At 36.7% G+C, this 23,171-nt stretch overlaps 1 protein-coding gene across 2 annotated transcripts in view; it reads right to left on the bottom strand.

Moving 5' to 3' along the window:
• The window catches only part of STAG1 (STAG1 cohesin complex component), a 459,794-nt gene that overhangs the window by 58,222 nt on the left and 378,401 nt on the right, over positions 1-23,171 (bottom strand). For both annotated transcript variants that reach the window (XM_007457539.1, XM_007457540.1), the window contains exons 15-16: positions 20,456-20,573; positions 13,020-13,123 (exon numbers count right to left, since the gene is read on the bottom strand). In XM_007457539.1, the coding sequence (XP_007457601.1) occupies positions 13,020-13,123; positions 20,456-20,573 (222 nt within the window). The remainder of the gene's footprint in view (positions 1-13,019; positions 13,124-20,455; positions 20,574-23,171) is intronic.

Genomic DNA, 23,171 nt, shown 5'->3' with positions numbered 1-23,171 from the left:
AGTCTGTCATACAGAGTGAAGTAAGTCAGAAAGAGAAAGACAAATACCGTATGCTAACACATATATATGGAATTTAAAAAAAAAAAAATGTCATGAAGAACCTAGGGGTAAGACAGGAATAAAGACACAGACCTACTAGAGAATGGACTTGAGGATATGGGGAGGGGGAAGGGTAAGCTGTGACAAAGTGAGAGAGTGGCATGGACATATATACACTACCAAACGTAAAATAGCTAGCTAGTGGGAAGCAGCCGCAGAGCACAGGGAGATCAGCTCGGTGCTTTGTGACCACCTAGAGGGGTGGGATAGGGAGGGTGGGAGGGAGGGAGGGAGACGCAAGAGGGAAGAGATATGGGAACATGTGTATACATATAACTGATTCACTTTGTTATAAAGCAGAAACTAACACACCATTGTAAAGCAATTATACTCCAATAAAGATGTTTAAAAAAATGCCTATGATAAAGTTAATTGATAAATTAGGCACAGTAAGAGATTAACAAAAATAACTAATAAAATAGGACAATTATAACAATATACTGTAATAAAAGTTGTGTGAATGTGGTCTCTCTCTCTCTCTCAAAATATCCTGTATAAATTTAACACCTTTTCCATCTTAACTAAGAACTCATCAAGCACTGTGGCTATCACTTTTGCAGTTTGAGGTGTGACAGCAAAACTAATAGGAATTTCTTTTTCCTTCCTCATAATTTCAGATAGAAATCTATTCTTAACGAAGATCTTAGCAAACTCAGCATATGATTTTTTTCTGTCCTTGTTAAGTCTAGAACTTTCACCTGTTCACTTAAAGGAGGCACTTATGGCTTCTCTTTGACGTATCTGAATTGCCAGCATCACTACTCTTGGGCATTCAGGCGATATTAAGTAAAATAAGGGTTACTTGAACACAAACACTGCAATACTGTGACAGTCAATCTGATGACCTACTACAACCACTAAGTGACTAACTGGTGGGATACACTGGACAATGGTATGATTCAACGTCACAGGCAGGATGGAGAGGGACAAAGCTGGATGGCATGAGATTTCATCATGCTTCTCATAACAGCATGCAACTTCAAACTTATCAATAGATTACTTTTGGAATTTTCCATTTAATATTTTTGGATCATAGCTGACTGGTAACTGAAACTGTGGGAAGAGAAACCATGGGTAAGGGACAACTACTGTAATTTCTTACACGCAGGAATAGATAACTAACATAAGCAATAAAGGTAGAAAGTGAGCCTGGGACATTTTGCTCTGAAAGAAAGCACTCAAAAAATGATGACATGTCAAAACAATAAGAAATTAGCCTGAAGGGGACGTCATTCAAAATTGGGACATAACATATTCTTAAAACTTTTATTTTGGAAAATTTCAAAAACACTCATTTTGTCATTATTGTTTCATCAATTTTCCTAAAGCTTTTTTTCTTCCATAGCATTTTAAAATTTTAAATGTCTTTATTGGAGTATAATTGCTTTACAATGGTGTGTTAGTTTCTGCTTTATAACAAAGTGAGTCAGCTATACATATACCTATATCCCCATATCTCCTCCCTCTCACCCTCCCTATCCCACCCCTCTAGGTGGTCACAAAGCACAGAACTGATCTCCCTGTGCTATGCGGCTGCTTCCCACTAGCTATTTTATACTTGGTAGTGTATATATGTCAATGCCACCCTCTCACTTCCTCCCAGCTTACCCTTCCCCCTCCCCCGAGTCCTCAAGTCCACTGTCTATGTCTGCATCTTTATTCCCATTCTGCCCCTAGGTTCTTCATAATTTTTTTTTTTTTAGATTCCATATGTGTCAGCATACGGTATTTGTTTTTCTCTTTCTGACTTACTTCACTCTGTATGACAGACTCTAGGTCCATCCACCTCACTACAAATAACTCAACTTCGTTTCCTTTTATGGCTGAGTAATGTTCCATTGTATATATGTGCCACATCTTCTTTATCCATTCATCTGTCGATGGACACTTAGGTTGCTTCCATGTCCTGGCTATTGTAAACAGAGCCGCAATGAACACTGTGGTACATGACTCTTTTTTGAATTATGGTTTTCTCAGGGTATATGCCACGTAGTGGGACTGCTGGGTCATATGGTAGCTCTATTTTTAGTTTTTTAAGGAAACTCCACATTGTTCTCCATAATGGCTGTATCAATTTACATTCCCACCAACAGTGCAAGAGCGTTCTCTTTTCTGCACAACCTCTCCAGCATTTATTGTTTGTAGATTTTTTTGATGATGGCCATTCTGGTTGGTGTGAGGTGATACCACATTATGGTTCTGAGTTGCATTTCTCTAATGATTAGTGATGTTGAGCATCCTTTCATGGGTTTGTTGGCAATCTGTATATCTTCTTTGGAGAAATGTCTCTTTAGGTCTTCTGCCCATTTCTGGATTGGGTTGTTTGTTTTTTTGATATTGAGCTGCATGAGCTGCTTGTATATTTTGAAGATTAATCCTTTGTCAGTTGCTTTGTTTGCAAATATTTTCTCCGATTTTGAGGGTTGACTTTTCATATTGTTTATGGTTTCCTTTGCTGTGCAAAAGCTTTGAAGTTTCATTAGGTCCCATTTGTTTATTTTTGTTTTTATTTGCATTTCTCTAGGAGGTAGGGCAAAAAGGAGCTTGCTGTGATTTATGTCATAGAGTGTTCTGCCTATGTTTTCCTCTAAGAGTTTGATAGTTTCTGGCCTTACATTTAGGTCTTTAATCCATTTTGAGCTTATTTTTGTGTATGGTGTTAGGAAGTGTTCTAGTTTCATTCTTTTACATGTAGCTGTCCAGTTTTCTCAGCACCACTTATTGAAGAGGCTGTCTTTTCGCCACTGTATATTCTTGCCTCCTTTACCAAAAATAAGGTGACCATATGTGCGTGGGTTTATCTCTGGGCTTTCTATCCTGTTCCACTGATCTATATTTTTGTTTTTGTGCCAGCACCATACTGCCTTGATTACTGTAACTTTGTAGTATAGTCTGAAGTCAGGGAGCCTGATTACTCCAGCTCTGTTTTTCTTTCTGAAGATTGCTTTGGCTATTCGGCGTCTTCTGTGTTTCCATACAAATTGTGAAATTTTTGGTTCTAGTTCTGTGAAAAATGCCATTGGTAGTTTGATAGGAATTGAACTGAATCTGTAGATTGCTTTGGGTAGTATAGCCATTTTCACAATGTTGATTCTTCCAATCCAAAAACATGGTATATCTCTCTATCTGTTTGTATCATCTTAAATTTCTATCATCAGTGTCCTATAATTTTCTGCATACAGGTCTTTTGTCTCCTTAGGTAGGCTTATTCCTAGGTATTTTATTCTTTTTGTTGCAATGGTAAATGGGAGTGTTTCCTTAATTTGTCTTTCAGATTTTTCATCATTGCTGTATAGGAATGCAAGGGATTTCTGTGCATTAATTTTGTATCCTGCTACTTTACCAAATTCACTGCTTAGCTCTAGCAGTTTTCTGGTAGTGTCTTTAGGATTCTCTATGTATACTATCATGTCATCTGCAAACAGTGACAGCTTTATTTCTTCTTTTCCAATTTGGATTTATTTTATTTCTTTTTCTTCTCTGATTGCTGTGGTTAAAACTTCCAAAACTATGTTGAATAAGAGTGGTGAGATTGGGCAACCTTGTCTTGTTCCTGATCTTAGTAGAAATGGTTTCAGTGTTTCACCATTGAGAACGATGTTGGCTGTGGGTTTGTCATATATGGCCTTTATTATGTTGAGGTAAGTTCCCTCTATGCTTACTTTCTGGGTTTTTTTTTTTACCCTAAATGGGTGTTGAATTTTATTGAAAGCTTTTTCTGCCTCTATTGAGATGATCATATGGTTTTTCTCCTTCACTTTGTTAATATGGTGTATCACATTGATTGATCTGCGTATACTGAAGAATCCTTGCATTCCTGGGAAAAACCCCACTTGATCATGGTGTATGATCCTTTTAATATGCTGTTGGATTCTGTTTGCTAGTATTCTGTTGAGGATTTTTGCATCTATGTTCATCAGTGATATTGGCCTGTAGTTTTCTTACTTTGTGACATCTTTGTCTGGTTTTGGTATCAGGGTGATGGTGGCTTCACAGAATGAGTTTGGGAGTGTTCCTCCCTCTGCTATATTTCGGAAAAGTTTGAGAAGGATAGGTGTTAGCTCTTCTCTAAATGTTTGACAGAATTTGCCTGTGAAGCCATCTGATCCTGAGCTTTTGTTTGTTGGAATATTTTTAATCAGAGTTTCAATTTCAGTGCTTGTGATTGGTCTGTTTATATTTTCTATTTCTTCCTGGTTCAGTCTCAGAAGGTTGTGCTTTTCTAAGACTTTGTCCATTTCTTCCAGGTTGTCCATTTATTGGCATATAGTTGCTTGTAGTAATCTCTCATGAACCTTTGTATTTCTGCAGTGTCAGTTGTTACTTCTCCTTTTTCATTTCTAATTCTATTGATTTGAGTCTTCTCCCTTCTTTTGTTGATGCGTCTGGCTAATGGTTCATCAATTTTGTTTATCTTTTCAAAGAACCAGCTTTTTGTTTTATTGATCTTTGCTATTGCTTCCTTCATTTCTTTTTCATTTATTTCTGATCTGATTTTTATGATTTCCTTCCTTCTGCTAACTTTAGGGTTTTTTGTATTTCTTCCTCTAATTGCTTTAGGTGTAAGGTTAAGTTGCTTATTCAAGATGTTTCCTGTTTCTTAAGGTAGGATTGTATTGCTATATACTCCCCCCCCCAACTGCTTTTGCTGCATTCCATAGGTTTTGGGTCATCGTGTCTCCATTGTCATTTGTTTCTAGGTAATTTCTGATTTCCCTTTGATTTCTCTTCAGTGATCACTTCGTTATTAAGTAGTGTATTGTTTAGCCTCCATGTGTTTGTATTTTTTACAGAACTTTTCCTGTAATTGATATCTAGTCTATGGCATTGTGGTTGGAAAAGATACTTGATACAATTTCAATTTTCTTAAATTTACCAATGCTTGATTTTTGACCCAAGATATGATTTATCCTGGAGAATGTTCCATGAGCACTTGAGAAAAATGTGTATTCTGTTGTTTTTGGATGAAATGTCCTATAAATATTAAGTCCATCTTGTTTAATGTATCATTTAAAGCTTGTGTTTCCTTACTTAGTTTCATCTTGGATGATCTGTCCATTGGTGAAAGTGGGGTGTTAAAGTCCCCTGCTATGCTTGTGTTACTGTTGATTTCCCCTTTTATGGCTGTGAGCATTTGCCTTATGTATTGAGGTGCTCCTATGTTGGGTGCATAAATATTTACAAATTGTTGTATCTTCTTCGTGGATTGATCCCTTGATCATTATGTAGTGTCCTTCTCTGTCTCTTGTAATAGTCTTTATTTTAAGTCTATTTTGTCTGATATGAGAATTGCTACTCCAGCTTTCTTCTGTTTTCCATTTGTATGGAATATCTTTTTCCATGCCCTCACTTTCAGTCTGTATGTGTCCCTAGGTCTGAAGTGGGTCTCTAGTAGACAGCATATATACAAGTCTTGTGTTTGTATCCATTCAACCAGGCTATGATTTTTGTTTGGAGCATTTAATCCATTTACATTTAAGGTAATTATCGATATGTATGTTCCTATTACCATTTTCTTAATTGTTTTGGGTTTGTTATTGTAGGTCTTTTCCTTCTCTGTGTTTCCTGCCTAGAGGAGTTCCTTTAGCATTTGTTGTAAAGCTAGTTTGGTGGTGCAGAATTCTCTTAGCTTTTGCTTGTCTGGAAAGGTGTTAATTTCTCCGTTGAATCTGAATAAGATCCTTGCTGGGTAGAGTAATTTTGGTTGTAGGTTCTTCCCTTTCATCACTTTAAATATGTCCTGCCACTCCCTTCTGTCGCACAGAGTTTCTGCTGAAAGATCAGCTGTTAACCTTAAGGGGATTCCCTTGTGTGTTATTTGTTGCTTTTTCCTTGCTGCTTTTAATATTTTGTCTTTGTATTTAATTTTTCAGAGTTTGATTAATATGTGTCTTGGCATGTTTCTCCTTGGATTTATCCTGTATGGGACTCTCTGTGCTTCCTGGACTTGATTAACTATTTCCTTTCCCATCTTAGGGAAATTTTCAACTATAATCTCTTCAAATATTTTCTCAGTCACTTTCTTTTTCTCTTCTTCTTCTGGGACCCCTATAGTTTGTTTGTTGGTACATTTAATGTTGCCCCACAGGTCTCTGAGACTGTCCTCAATTCTTTTCATTCTTTTTTCTTTATTCTGCTCTGCAGTAGTTATTTCCACTGTTTTATCTTCCAGGTCACATATCAGTTCTTCTGCTTCAGTTATTCTACTATTGATCCTTTCTAGAGAATTTTTAATTTCATTTATTGTGTTGTTCATCACTGTTTGCCCTTTAGTTCTAGGTCCTTGTTAAACATTTGTTGTATTTTTCCATTCTATTTCCAAGATTTTAGATCACCTTTACTATCATTTCTCTGAATTCTTTTTCAGGTAAACTGCCTATTTCCTCTTCATTTGTTTGGTCTGTAGGTTTTTACCTTGCTCCTTCATCTGCTGTGTGTTTCTCTGTCTTCTCATCTTGCTTAACTTACTGTGTTTGGGGTCTCCTTTTCGCAGGCTGCAGGTTCGTAGTTCCCGTTGTTTTGGTGTCTATCCCCAGTGTCTAAAGTTGGTTCAGTGGGTTGTGTCAGCTTCCTGGTGGAGGGGACTAGTGCCTGTGTTCTGGTGGATGAGGCTGGATCTTGTCTTTGTGGTGGGCAGGATTGCGTCCGGTGGTGTGTTTTGGGGTGTCTGTGACCTTAATATGATTTTAGACAGCCTCTCTGCTAATGGGTGGGGGTTGTGTTCCTGTCTTGCTAGTTGTTTGGCTAGGGTGCCGAGCATTGTAGCTTGCTGGTCATTGAGTGGAGCTGGGTCTTAGCATTGAGATGTACATCTCTGGGAGAGCTTTCACCATTTGATATGTGGAGCTCGGAGGTCTCTTGTGGACCAGTGTCCTGTACTCGGCTCTCCAACCTTAGAGGCACAGGCCTGACACCTGGCTGGAGCACCAAGACCCTGTGAGCCACACGGAAAAAGAGAAAAAGGAAAAAAATATATATATCATTGCTCCCAAAGTCCACCGCCTGAATTTTGGGCTGATCCGTTGTCTATTCAGGTATTCCACAGATGCAGGGTACATCAAGTTGACTGTGGAGACTTAATCCGCTGCTCCTGAGACTGCTGGGAGAGATTTCCCTTTCTCTTCTTTGTTTGCACAGCTCCTGGGGTTTAGCTTTGGATTTGGCCCTGACTCTGCGTGTAGGTCTCCTGAGGGCACCTGTTCTTCGCTCAGACAGGGTGGGGTTAAAGTAGCAGCTGATAGGGGGCTCTGGCTCACTTAGGCCAGTTGGAGGGAGGGGTACGGAATGTGGGGCGAGCCTGCAGCAGCAGAGGCCAGCACGATGTTGCAACAGCCTGAGGCGCGCCTGTGCTCTCCTGGGGAAGTTGTCCCTGCATCACAGGACCCTGGCAGTGGAGGGCTGCACAGGCTCCTGGAAGGGGAGCTGTGGATAGTGACCTGTGCTTGCACACAGGCTTCTTGGTGGCTGCAGCAGTAGCCTTAGCGTTTCATGTGTGTCTGGTGTCCGCGCTGATAGCCGCGGCTTGCACCCGTCTCTGGAGCTAGTTTAGGAGGTGCTGTGAATCACCTCTCCTTGTGCACCCCGAAACAATGGTCTTCTGTAGCATTTTAAGGCAAGTTCTTTGTATATCATTTCACCCCTAATATTTAATTATGTCTCTAACAGATGAAGATGCAAGAATAATTAAGCTTTACATCTCCAACAAAATTAAACAATAATTCCTTATTATCATTTCATACCCAGTCCTTTGTTTTCTGTCTCTACTTTTTGGAGTCTTTCCTATATTCGTATTTAATGTAATGTTTAATATGGTTAAATTTATGTCAGCCATTGGGCTATTTGTTATCTATATATCTTATGTCTTTTTTTCTCCCCTCTCTTCATCCTTTACTGCCTTCTTTGCAGTTAAACATTTTTTAGTGTGCTATTACAATTTCTCTGTTAGTTTCATTTCCCTTTTTTAGGTTTGAGTAATTACTCTAGGGATTACAATATACTTCTTCAACTTATTACAACTAACTTCAGATTAATAATGAATTAATTATAACAAAATACAGCAATTTCACTCCAAGATAGTTCTATTTCCTTTACCCTTATTTGTGCTATTCTCACATATCTATATATATTATAATCTTAATACTACAGTGCTATAATTGTTGCTTTAAATAATCTCATGTCTCTTTAAAAATTAAAAAAAATATACTATACACAGCCTTTTTTTTTTTTTTTTTTTTTTGTGGTACGTGGGCCTCTCATTGTTGTGGTCTCTCCCATTGTGGAGCACAGGCTCCAGATGTGCAGGCTCAGCGGCCATGGCTCACAGGCCTAGCCGCTCCGCAGGATGTGGGATCTTCGCGGACCGGGGCACGGACCTGTGTCCCCTGCATCGGCAGGTGGACTCTCAACCACTGCGCCACCAGGGAAGCCCTACACAGCCTTTTATATCCACCCACATATTTACCATTTCTGGTACTCTCTATTTCCTCCTGTGGATTAGAGTTTCCATTCTTTACAGCTGGAAGGACTTCTTTTAGTATTTCTTCTAAGGCAGGTCTTCTAACATGTCTCTCAATCTCTGTTTATATGGGAATGTTTTTATTTCACTTTCATACTTGAAAGATAATTTTACTGGATTTAGAATTCCTGCTTGGCAATTTTGTTGTCTTTCGGTGATTGTCATTCTACTGTCTTCTGGGCTTAACTACTTTTGATAAGTCAACTGCTAATCCTATTGCTGTTGTCCTCCACATGAGTTATTTTTTTTCTTACAGCTTTCAATATTTTTTGTCTTTAACTTTTAACAGTGTGACTACCCTGTGTCTAGAGGTAGATATTTTGTGTTTATATACTATTTGGATTTTGTTAAATTTCCTGGACCTGTGGATTAACATTTGTCATCAAATTTGGGAAGTTTTTGGCAATTCTTAAAATGTTTTTCCTTCCTTTTCTTTCTCTCACTTTCTTTGTAGGACTCCATTATACAAATTTGGTGACTTGATGTTGTTTCACACATTTCTTAGGCTCTGTTCATTTCTCTTCACCTTTTTTCCTGTTTTTTTTTCAGAATGAATAATTTCTATTAATCTTTCATGCCCACTGTTTCCTCTGTCATCTCAAATCTGTTGAGCTCATCTAATAAATTTTAAATTTCTCTTACTGTACTTTTCAACTCATGAATTTTCATTTGAAAAATTGGAATTACTGAGATTCCTTATTTGTTATCATCTTTTCCTGTAATTCTCTGAACATATTTTCCTATAATTCTTTGAACATATTTATAAAAAAGTGCTCTGAAGTATGTCCAAACCCAACAATTGTGCCTACTGAGAAACCATTTCTACTGTCTACTTTTTTCCCCTGAGTATGGCCACACTTTACTGTGTTTTTTTTGCATGGTTCCAATTTTTCTGGAAAAGTGGACATTTTTTGATAATATCCTGTAGTAATTATGTATTTAAAAATTATTTTTCTAAGTGTCATTTTAATAAATTAAACTTATACTGTGTAATTTGTCTCTCCCATAATGTGTGGCTTCTCTTGGGAATTTTCATTCTTATTTTTGTTTTTTAGCCTGTCTTCCTAGGAGTCTCCTCTGTGTTTCAATAGATCACTAGTCAGCCAATGATTTGGGTAGAGGTGGTGCTCAAATGATCCAAATTTATAAGGCTCCTCGCCTCTGAGACCTGATCTGTTGTGGGATAGAGAGCACATTCAAACTTCAGCCACTGTGTAAGTTTGCTTGACTTTTATTTTCCATTGGGTTCTCTCTCTCGGGTTTGCCAGTCAGCCAGGGATGTATGAAGAGTTTATTAATCCTTTTATGGCTTTCTCATTTCTAGCATTTTTTTGTTAGATTCTTGGCTGGTTCACTATTCTTACCAACTTGCAGACACAATCTCTGAATATCACAGGTACAGGATTTCCTTGTTTCTGCCATTTCTAGTTGACAAAGCTGTGGAGTCTTCCCGTTTGTCCCATATTGAGTCTGCTCCCTTGACAGCAAAGTTGCTGGTTTTCACATACAGTGCCACTCTGGTAAAATTAACAGATGTCACCAATCAGGCTTGTGGGTTCTGTGTATACTGTAACCCTAGGCAGGAAGGCTGTAGACTCCTACAGCTTTAACCTGAAGCTTCAGCAGTTTTCCAAGAATACAAGCACACCTCATTATTATGTTTTGCAGATATTGCTTTTTTGAAGAAAACAAATTGGAACTTTGTGACAACCCTGTGTTGAGCAAGTCTATTGGTACCATTTTCCCAACAGCATTTGCTCATTTTGTGTTTGTGTGTCTGTTTCTGTGCCACATTTTGGTAATTCTTGCAATATTTCAAACTTTTTCATCATTATTATTATACCTGTTGGGTGATCTGTGATCAATGATCTTTGATGTCACCATTTAATTGCTTTGGGGTGCCAGAAACTTCACCCATATAAAATGGGGAACTTACTTGATAAATGTTGTGTCCCACTGCTCCACCAACTAGCTGTTCCCCCATCTTTTCCCCCTTCCTGAGACGCAACAGTATTGAAATCAGGCCAACTAACAACCTTACTAAACCCTAATAAGCCTCTAAGTGTTCAGGTGAAAAGAAAAGCCACACATCTCTTGTTTTAAATCAAAAGCTAGACATGATTAAGCTCAGTGGGGAAGGCATGTTGAAAGCTGAGACAGGCCAAAAGCTAGGCCTCTTGAGTCAAACAGTTAGCCAACTTGTGAATGCAAAGGAAAAGTTCATGAAAGAAATAAAAAGTGCTACTCCAGTGAATACATGAATGATAAGAAAGTGAAACAGCCTTACTGCTGATATGGAAGAAGCTTTAGTGATCTGGACAGAAGATCGAACCAGCCACAACATTCCATTAAGCCAAAGCCTAATCTACAGCAAGGCCCTCACTCTCAAATTCTATGAAAGCTGAGAGAAGTGAGGAAGCTGCAGAAGAAAAGGCTGAAACTAGTTCATGAGATTTAAGAAAAGAAGCCATCTCTATAACAAGAGTTCATGGTGAGGCAGCAACTGCTGATGTAGAAGTTGCAGCAAGTTAACCAGAAGATCTAGCTAAGTTAATTAATGAAGGTGCCTACACTAAACAAAAGATTTGCAGTATAGACAAAACAGCATTATATTAAAAGAAGATGCCACGTAGGATTTTCATAGCTATACAGTTGGTGTATTAAGTTGAAGCCAATGCTCATTTGCTATTCTGAAAGCCCTAGGGCGCTTAGAAATATGCTCAATCTACTCTGCCTGTTCTCTATCAGTGGCACAACAAAGTCTGGGTGACAGCACATCTGTTTACAACATGGTTTAGTGAATATTTTAAGCCCACTGCTGAGACCTACTGCTCAAAGAAAGATTCCCTTCAAGATATGACTGCTCACTGACAAAGCATCTGGTCACCCAAGAGCTCTGATGGAGATGCACTATGAGAATGTTTTCATGCCTCCTAACACAATATCCATTTTGCAGCCCATGGATCAAGGAGTAATTCTGACTTTCAAGTTTCATTAGTAAAGAAAGAGATTTTGTAAGGCTATAGCTGCCATGGATAGTGATTCCTCTGATGGATCTGTGCGAAGTCCACTGAAAACTTTCTGGAAAGGATTCAGCGTCCTAGATGACACTAAGAATATTCATGATTCAAGGGGAAAAGGTCAAAATATCGACATTAACAGGAATTTGGCAGAAGTTGATTCCAATCCTCGTGAATGACTTTGAGGGGTTCAAGATTTCAGCGGAGGAAGGAACTGCAGATGTGGTGAAAACATCAAGAGAATTAGAATTCAAAGCACAGACTGAATATGTGATAAATCTCATGACAAAAACGTTAACAGATGAGGAGTTGCTTCTTACGGATGAGCGAAGAAAGTGGTTTCTAGAGATGTAATCTACTCATGGTGAAAATGCTGTGATGATTGTTGAAATGACAACAAAGGATTTAGAATATTACATGAACTTAGTTGATAAAGAAGTGGCAGGGTTTGAAAGGTCTGACTCCAATTTTGAAAGAAGTTCTACTGTGGGTCAAATGCTATCAAACAGCATTGCATGCTACATAGAAATTGTTTGTGAAAGGAAAAGTCCATCAATGAGGCAAACCTCATTTTTGTCTTATTTTAAGAAACTGCCACCAGCAAAAAGATTGCAACTCGCTGAAGGCTCAGATGACAGCATTTTTTTTTTAGCAATAAACTAGTTTTAAATTAAGGTAAGCACATTGTTTTTCTAGGCATAAGGCATTGCGCACTTAATAGTGTAAACACAACTTTTTATGCATCAAGAAACCAAAAAATTCATGTGACTAGCTTTACTGCAATATTTGCTTTATTATAATGGTCTGGAACTGAACCTACAATATCTCCAAGATATGCTCATAAATGCTTCTCAATTTGTTGTTTTATCTCTGGCTAATTTCCAGAGCCCTGATATGGGTTTTGATAATTTTTCCAGTTTTACACTTTTTTTTTTTTTTGGCAGAGAGGAATTGCCTACCTCTTCACACTACCGGAGCCAGTCTTTCCATCATGATTATCTCAATTCATCTTAAATAGCAACAGCACCTGCATTATTAGCCCCATACTACAGGTAAGGAAATTAACAAAGAAAATAATCAACTGTCCAAAGATTACATAGATGTTAAGTGGAAGAGCCTCCAAAACTAGGCAGTTTGCCATCAGAGCCTTTCTGTACCTGTAACAAATATGAATGTGAAAATTCGTAAGATACTAGACTAGAAGCAGGCAGAGGTGCTATAGAAGCATGGATGCAAAGAATCTATTTTGGTACCTGAGTAGACAGAATATAAGATGAACTACCACAGCATATATCATTTACAAAAAATATTCAAATATTTAAGACAGTTAATTACATTAAAAGCTTTCTTTTTCTTTTTTTTGGTAGATTTCTAATGTAACTTACTCTCTTGCCGGTACCCCTTCCCACTGGAGGATGTGCCTCAGCAGCTTGACGAATCGTACAAACCATTAGCTCTATAAGAGCACTCTCCTGACGGTCAGACATTGCTAAAGTGAAACAAAACACATTAGTATGAGTAGGTAGTTTTACAATAGCCATGTATCAAAACTGAGCACAATTATAAAAAACCGTAGTCTATTACTTAAGGACTAAAGCTCTATTCTTTGTCCTTTTCTTGTTTTAAGAATAATATGTGCTTGTCATGAGTCAAACAAGAAAGAAATATACAAAGTAAAAAAGACAATAAACTCTGGTTTCTTCTAATACTTGGTCTCTTGTAATATACTTCTGAATTAGGCAATGCCAAAATTTTTCTTGTATATCACTTCAAAGCTCATATATCTTTCTTTTATTTTTAGTAAAAAAAGAACATGCTATATCTTTTCAAAAAATTAATAGATTTTGAATATCTTTCAAGTCACATGACATGTACAAATAATTATGTTAAATAATTACAAGTTATTACATAATTTGTGTTCCACAATTTATTCAGCCTTCTCCTATTAACATGTAAATTTTCCCCCTATTTTTGTCACGTTTACAAACAATGCAGTAATAAATATCATAAGCACACATATATTTATGTAACTGATACTTTTATTTCTGTAGAATAAATTTCAAGAGAGGGAGTAATGACTCAAAGGTTCAAATCTTGGTACTGACAAATCAAAAAGGTTACTTACTGCAATCCACACCTCCAACTGCAATGATGAGAATGTTTGGTTCCTCATATCCCTGCCAGCACTTGATGTTACAAGTCCCTTTAATGTTTGCCAATCCAATGATTGAAAATGGTATGTTATTTTGCTCCTGCCTAACTACTAATTAGTGGAGTGTATTTTCTTGTTTATTAGTTTAAAATTTTTTTGGAGATTTTTAATGTTTATTCTCTGCTAATTTTTCTATTGTTATTCACCTTTCTTGGATTCTTTTTTTTTTACATTTATTTATTTTTGATTGCGTTGGGTCTTTGTTGCTGTGCGTGGGCTTTCTCTAGTTGCGGCAAGTGGGGGCTACTCTTCGTTGTAGTGCACAGGCTTCTCATTGCAGTGGCTTCTCTTGTTGCAGAGCACGGGCTCTAGGCGCACAGGCCTCAATAGTTGTGGCATGCAGGCTCAGTAGTTGTGGCTCATGGGCTCTAGAGCGCAGGCTCAGTAGTTGTGGTGCACGGGCTCTAGTGAGCAGGCTTAGTAGTTGTGGCGCACGGACTTAGTTGCTCCGCGGCATGTGGGATCTTCCTGGACCGGGGCTCAAATCCGTGTCCCCTGCATTGGCAGGCGGATTCTTAACCACTGTGCCACCAGGGAAGTCCCAGCCTATATAAACTTTAAAATCATTTTGCTTAGTTCCTTCTCTCACCTCCCAGAACTCTCTCAAACCTACTGGAATTTGAACTGGTATTTTTAAGAAAATTATACATTACACTGGGAAGAACTGACATTTTAATAATCTCTTCAGCCAGGAACATGATATAGCTCTTCATTTATGATATCTTATTTGACATTATTTAATGAAACATTATGATTTTATTCACACTGATTCTGTACTTTTCTTGTTGAATTCATTCCTATGTATTTTTAAAGATACATTTTTGAGACTAATTTGAATAGTTTAATTTTATCTTTCTGTCTCCCTCTCCCCTTCCTCTCTGTTCTTTTCTCTGTCTACTTATTTATGTTAAAGACCAATTAAAAAAAAAGACCAATAGATGTGGGGATTATAGAGACAGAACTAGGCATAAATTAAAAGAAAAAAAATATTAAGCTTTAGAAATTGAGAAGTTTGTACTGATTATTTCAAAATAAACTGGGACAACAGCAATGAAAAGGCAAACAAAGGCATAACATCGTATCCCTTATTCTGTACCAAAATCATCCTAAACAGGAATATGTATGTATATCTTAATTCAATCATTTTTTGTTTCACATTTTAATTGTGATAGAAATAGCACATGAACTTTAGCTTGTCTTAGGAAAACCACAAGAAACAGCTTCAGCTTTCCATTTATACTCCCTGATCCAATAAAACAATCAAGTTTCTATTTTATGATTCTAGAATTTCATATTTTTTTCAATTTGGCTGGGGATAGAGGAATGACAAGATTGTCTATGAACTAAATGCATTTTCTATTAATTATGAAAAAAAATCTAGTTCTATGGAAAGTGAGGAGAGAAAAACTTATCTAGTATAGAAACATTCCACTATTATACACTAAAATCAGTATGTTACTGTTGAAGAAAAACTCAACCTTATACAGTGTCCAATGCCATCAATTTTATTAGTTTATAATTTGAAACCATCCATTCCGATATGGTAAACTCAAAACATTTGAAATTTAACTGAAATCTCTTTGGGGATAAAACAGCAAAACCAAATAATAAAACTGAAAACAAATCAAGCTTTAAGCCACAGACAAGAGCCAAACAGCCACAATGATAGAAAGGAAAGGGTGGCTGTTCGCACTATGAATTACCAAATACCTACACAACTTTCTAAGTCTGCAGAAACCTCTCTACACATCATCCCCATTTTCTCATTATTGATTTCAGTCTTATCACCCTGAACTCTGGATTTTCTCCTTAATATCACTGAAAAGAAACACTAAAAAGTCACCAACAACCTAAATCTTCACTTAAAGCTGATGGTCTTTGCATAGTCCTTTTTCTCCTCTGCAATACGTGATATTATTCACCATAGCTCTCTTGAACACCCTCTTTACTGGGCCTTCTATAGTGTACAATGAACTCTTACTATCCTTTTTATATAGCTTGCTCTCACTCTTTCTTGCTCTTCCTACTTTTGCCCCCGTCCTATCCACAATCTTTAAAACTCACCATGGGCTTTTTCTTTCTATAATCTATTTTTATCTTTTACATTTTTATCATATCCCATAGGGACCACTCCAAACCATGTTGACAAAAAGCATTTTTTTTTAATATGAATTTGATCACATCCCTCCCCTGTTTAAAATCCTTCAGTGGCTCCCTATTACACTTAGAATGAACTAAATAAATCCACTTATGATTATGGACTTAAATGTTCTACATCATCAGGCCTCTGCCTCTATCTCATCTAGTGCCACTGGCCCACTGTGCTCAAGCTACTGCAGCTCCTGGAATATAACAGTATCATTCATGCTTCAGATACTCTGCAATTGCTATTTCCTCTATCTAGGCAGCTCTTTTTTGACACTTCCCATGGCTAGCCCCCATATCCTTTAGATTCTTGGCTCACAGGTAGCCTCCTTAGAGAGATCTTCCTTTTGGTATTCAATCTAAAGATGGACCCCTTCTTACTGTTATTATCTATCACAGATACTTATTAACTTTTGAAATTATTCTGACCACTTAGTTTTGGTCTGCCTTCACTACTTGAATGTAAGTTCCATATGGGCAGTGAGCTGACCTTGTTTAAGATTGCACCCTCAGTGCTTAGTATAACAGCACATAAATATTTAAAAATTATAAGTGAATTAATGAGTCCCTACTTGAAGAATTCCACTTATACACATTACTTCACCCATCAACTGGATCACAGAATTCTAGCATTAGAAATGATCACAGGGCTTCCCTGGTGGCGCAGTGGTTAAGAATCTGCCTGCCAATGCAGGGGACACAGGTTTGAACCCTGGTCCGGGAAGATCCCACATGCCGCACAGCAACTAAGCCCATGTGCCACAACTACTGAGCCTGCACTCTAGAGCCTGCGTGCCACAACTACCGAAGCCCACGTGCCTAGAGCCCGTGCTTCGCAACAAAGAGAAGCCACCACAATGAGAAGCCTGTGCACTGCAATGATGAGAAGCCCCCGATCGCCTCAACTACAGAAAGCCCATGCGCAGAAACGAAAACCCAACACAGCCAAAGATAAATAAATAAAAATCAATATATTGAGCAAAAAAGAAATCATTAGCTTTCATTGTAAGCTATCAAATGTTTCAAAAACTGGTTTTTTTTTTTAAAAAAGAAATGATCACATAAGTTTATCTAATCGAAGAGCCTTCTTTATAAATGAAGAAGCTAAGACCCAGAGAAGTTAAATGACTTAGTTACGGCCCTGTTTTTGCCTGATTACTTGTTACCCAGACCTTCACATTACACTAAAAATTTATCCAACAATTTGATTTTGCTGTAGAATACACATACACCCCCAAAAAACCCTGTCCCTTAAAAACACTGCAAGGCAGTCTTATAGCAGCTGTGTTTTATTATTTTTCTTTTCCATCATGGTTTATTACAGGATATTGAATATAGTTCCCTGTGCTACAAAATAGGACCTTGTTGTTTATCCATTCTATATATAATAGTTTGCATCTGCTAGTCCCAAACTCCCAATCCAACCCCCTCCCCCGGCCAGCAACCACAAGTCTGTTCTCTATGTCTGTGAGTCCACTTCTGTTTCGTAGATAAGTTCATGTGTGTCATATTTTAGATTCCACATATGATATCATATGGTATTTGTTTTTCTTTCTGACTTACTTCGCTTAGTATAATAATCTTTAAGTCCATCCATGTAGCTGCGAATGGCATTCATTCTTTTTTATGGCTGAGTGGTACACTTGTATATATGTACCACATCTTTTTTATCCATTCATCTGTTGATGGACATTTAGGTTGTTTCCATGTCTTGGCTACTGTAAATAGTGCTGCTGTGAACACAGGGGTGCATCTATCTTTTCGAGTGATAGTTTTGTTCTGATATATAGCAGTTGTAATTTAAATTGCTATTGGTAGTCTTTGACAAGGTGTCTGTTTTCCCAAATTTTAGTCCTATATTTGCAACTGCTAACTAGACTTTCATCCACTGGAATATCTATCACACTTCACTTATGTAAAGTATAACTTAATTTCTAATTAGTCTTAAGGAAATAAGTAAATCACTAATGGCATTTTGTTATCATAAAATATAGCAAAATAGTAGCTCAGAATATCGATTTGGATACCATTCCATACCAGAGCTTATATGTGGCACAGCAAACATATGGACAAATGTATGAAAAAAAGTTGAATCATGATTTCAAAATGGTCCTGGACTTGTTACACATAAATTCTCCAGCCTTGCCTTCCCAGATTCAATCATACTCTAAAACTGTGGTTGACTTAAAAGTTTTTCCCCATTTTACAACTCACTTTTCTAGCTAAAATCAAACCAACCAAACCAAGCCAAACCAAACGAAACCAAACCTAACCAATCTCTTGACTGAAAGTTAAACCCAATGTCAACTAAACTTAAACCACAAAGAAAACCTAATAATACATAGTTATTTTAAGAAGGTAGATCCAGGGCTTCCCTGGTGGTGCAGTGGTTGAGTCCACCTGCCAATGCAGGGGACACGGGTTCGTGCCCTGGTCCGGGAAGATCCCACATGCTGCGGAGCGGAGGCCACAACAGTGAGAGGCCCGCGTCCGGCAAAAAAAAAAAAAAAAAAAAAAAAAAAAAAAAAAAGGTAGATCCATCTAGAACACCTTGATGACTGACGGACAGAGTAATTACTATTTTCTGACTGACACATCTTATTTAAATGAGAGTAAAAAGTTAACAATACCAAATCATAGCACCTTGGCTCTTCTTCCCGTAATTTATTATGTCCCCTGCTTCCCTTCTCCTTGGATATAACCTTATAGAGCATACTTGACAAAAAGAAAAATGGCCTGGAATAATAAATAAGAAGCTCTAGCCTACTCTGATAATTTGCTGATTCTATGGCCACAAGCAAGGAAGGAAAATGGATGAAATGTACTATTAAATACTATGCCAAGCGTTTTGCTCAAGTGTTGACTGGGCTGTAGTGATTAGAAAGGAAATTAATTTTACTAGATAAAATATTAAGATTAGTTAGAAATAGATTTATGAGGTCAGTGAACTTAGCAGAAACATGTATGAGCAAAATAAAGACAATGTAGAATGTATGTTCATGTTCCTCTGATGACTTCAAAAGTGAAAGGAATCCAGAGTACAGCTGAGAGTTTGACCTAGTGAGCAGAAGGTCCGGTCAACTTAATAATAGACCTGTCTTCTTACCAAAGATATGGAGGGAAAAAAAAACACATGCAAATATAGTAAATAATAATCAGAGGTGGGGTCAAATATACTATAATAAATTCTACCTTGAAAGAAGGTCTGGGAAATTTGGGGGAAGGATTTGTGTTACAGATTAAGAATGAGGGGAAAAAAAAGAGAATGAGGTTGTGAGGCAAATATCTTGAATTTAAAAGAAGCAATTTCAGCCAGTTTACTGGAGTGTATTTGGGTATGATGCATAGCTATTGTCTCGCTCACTGAATTTGGTCAAAGCCAGAGCAGATAATACCAATTAGCATCACTGCTTGGAAAGAACATTGGGGGATGGTCACTAAACTGTTTGGGTAATCTACTGCAGGTGATGGCTCATTCTGCTCTTATATCCCAGAGGGTTGAACTACATAGAAAAGCAGGGGAAACAGAATAGGGAATCAATAGTATACTATTTTATTTAATCCTCACAACAACTATATAAGGTAAATAAGAAAAAGAATCCCTATATTATAAAGAAAAGGAAGCTAAGGAGCAGAAAAAATGAGGACATAAGTCATAAAGGACAGAGTTAGAAATCTGAATCTGTTTCTTTTGATTCTAAAGTCCATGTTTAGTTCATTACAAGTCTCACTTACATCAAGGTATCATCTACATTTTAGGACTCTGTATGGATTAAATGAAATAGTAGTTCTTTAAACTACTGTTGTGGGCTAGATTGAAAAACAAGCTATACAGAGGAAAAAGCATTGCTAGTTTTAAGGAGCTAATATTCATATAATCTTTTAGAATATAAATGCTTTATTAAGTATACATATCCATTTTGCTGTTCATGTTATTTCACAAAGTGTAATGTAAGATGCATACTTCAGAAATTATCAGTATAGTAATTATTTCTCCCTATTTCTTGAATAGCTAGGTAAGTGACTTTATTTTTGATTTCTTTAATTTTTAAAAGGATATAACAAAAGGGGATGATTGTGGTCTAATTAAATCATTGTATGTGAAAGGTTAAGTACACATACATAGCAAAAAGATTCTGCATGTGCCTTTTTTCTTTTTTACATTAAGTGTGTCAGTATTTTGTGTCTCAAATCAGCATAAAGAAAACTTTTTTGAATGCTACATGACATTTATAGGATTTTAAAAACTTGTGTGGCATGAATGGTAGTAGTCCTAATACAGAAAGATGTTATACACTATTGAGACATCCTTGCTTGTTATAGGAAACAAACTGTTCTCTTTGCAAAAAAAGACACACAGTACGCTTGCATATACTCATTTGTAATAAGTGATCTATACAGGGTGGTATGATAATTAATGCAAACCCAAAACAATATGTAAATCAACTTATCGAAATACTATACCTTCCTCTCCTTGAACAGGTTCTTCTAATAACAATTCTGTCATACATTCCCAGTCTTTCAACAGTTCTTGAGAGCTCTCCCACAAACTGTCCACCAAGTAGGCAGCATGTTCGTGTAACTAAAAATAACAAACCAAATGTGATTGAAGAACATTTAATGAAGAAACAAGTAATAATATATTGAGTTGTTAAGCCATTTTCTTCATAATTAAAACTGCTTGGTCACAATGTTTCCAAGAGCCACTTAGAGAACTATATATATCTATATACATACATACAAACACATGTGCATTCCACTGTTGATAATGGGGATGCAATATATAGACTTAATCATTTAAAAATAGTAGTAAGGTTAAGAATCTCCTAGTTCAATGAAATCATATATTGATGAAGAAACTGAGAGTACAACTAGTTAACAATTTTCCTGAAGTCATAAGCTGGATTTAGGGTACTTTTCATTACTCTTTGTGTTTCTCTACAACGATTTTTTTTTTTAAGAAAATGAATTACTTTCTCTCAGAATTCCATTTGACACTTTGGTACCAGCCTTACTTACTTTTTATCTCTGTTATTTGGTTAAGGTCAAAATGTAAGTTACTCCATCTCTCTGTTTTTTCACTCTCATTTCCACTTAACTCAATGAATTCCCCATCTCATCTCACCTCAACTTTTTGCTGCTCATTACTCTTGACAATTTTCTTTGGAACCCATGTTCCCACAGTAAACAACACTCTCAAGTTCCTCAACAAACATTTCAGATGGAACGCTTTACCATCTGTCAGTCATTGAACTGTGAAGAATATTAATTACTTTAGTAAAGTTCTTTAGAAAAGGTAAGTAGAAGTGTTGGCCATGTTCTGGTTTCTGCTACTTACAATTAACTTCTCTACCCTTGCATAAAAGTTCTACCACCTCTGAGTCTCATGACAACCAGCTAAACCACTTTCAAACTTTACATTGCAACCCGTTCACTGGCTGTTAAAATAATTTAATGTATTGAGACCAAAGTTTCAAAGAAATGAAATGGAGAGGATATGTATAGAAGGTATAATCCACCAAAAATATAATTGTGAACTTTTTTATACCTATTCTAAAAATGAGTGTATAGCACACAGAATGTTAAGTACTATTTCATATTTCAGTTATATGTTCTTGTATTTGTGAGAGAAAATGGTTTTTGCATCATGAGGAGTGGCCTGAAAATGTGTGAAAGTCACCTTGGGAGACCTACTGATTATCTACTGATATCTTAGCACATTTGGCACGTGAGTTGCTTTTCTTCCTCATTCCTAATTCTACCATTATTCTTAACTTCTAAGAAAATTTTGATGGTCTATTTAAAGCTCTGCCTCATTTGACCTGTTGAATTCTATACTTCATTTCCACTGCATTTCAAATCTCACATTCTGGCTTCTGAAATGCCTCAGGAAAACTACGTACACACGCATACACACACAACACCCCACAGTTTCCCAATGTTTTTTGTCAAAGCCAGAGTAGATAATATTGATTAGCATCTCTGCTTAAGGAAGAAGATGGACAAACGTTTGCAGCCAGGTCTATTCAAACTTTCTAAACCACACATCCTAGGAAAATATCCCTAGACCATAAGTAACATCATTCCAACAGTGACAGGCACAAGTAGTGCACAACCTGGTGTCAAAAAAGAAAATTAACAGCAGAAAACAGAAAAACCAATAGTTTCAAAAAAATAGCCTATTAAGCCTATGCTGAAATGGAGTTATTATTTAGTGGGTACAGAGTTTCAATGTAGGAAAATTTTGAAAAAGTTCTGGAGATCAATGGCAGTGACAGCTGCACATCCATGTGAATGTACTTAATGCTAATGAAGAGTATACTTAATAATAGTTAAAATGGTAAATTCTGTTATTTCACCAAAATTAAACAAAAAACCCTATACTGAATAAACTTGCTTTTATGACTCATATACTTAAATATGTCTGTAGAATAGGTATAAAAAAGTTCACAATTATATTTTTGGTGGATTATACCTTCTATACATATCCTCTCTGTCCCTCTTAATGCTTTTGGTCCTCAATTCTGGTTTATCTTATATGATATTGTCCTTTCAGCTTTTTATAAGCCTTTGTTAACTACATCCAGCATTTATCCAGTTTGTTTACTTCCTCTGTTAAATTTTTGATTAAGGTGTGTTTGTAAACATTTTAATTTCTTTATTTCAACCCTAAATGATAATCTGCTTTTTTAATAAAGCATGTTAGTCTCTTTACATTTATTGAGATTACAGATGCTGGCATCTGCTTCCCTGTGCTCTCCTGATGACATTTTCTTTTTTTTTTTAAGCTGTGCTTCCTGCAGAGTTTTATTTGCTAACTTATATTTTCTCCATCACCAAGATCACCAAAAATAATTTTCAGACATCTGCTTTAAGCTTCATAACCATATTATTTAGGCTTAGTTCTAATTTTTTTCAGATTTGCTCACCAATATTTCTTATATTCCTTATTTTCCTTTTATTGCATGCATTTTTCATTTTGCTAGGAAACACCCTCAAGTAATACCCTGCATATAGGGTACATAGGTAGTAAACATTTTAATTGCCTATCCTTTGATTAGTTCCTCCCCTCCATTCTCTCTGTTTTCTTTACAGAGTTTCTACTAGATAATATAATAAACTTTCTTAATCTGTACTCCCTGTCTCTTAAATTCTCTCTCATACTTTTTTTTTTTTTTTT

Source organism: Lipotes vexillifer, unplaced genomic scaffold (assembly GCF_000442215.2).
Source record: "Lipotes vexillifer unplaced genomic scaffold, Lipotes_vexillifer_v1.1 scaffold86, whole genome shotgun sequence".
Taxonomy (NCBI): domain Eukaryota; kingdom Metazoa; phylum Chordata; class Mammalia; order Artiodactyla; family Lipotidae; genus Lipotes; species Lipotes vexillifer.
The sequence above is the reverse complement of the archived record's forward strand: the minus strand, read 5'-3'. Positions and strand labels throughout refer to the sequence as shown.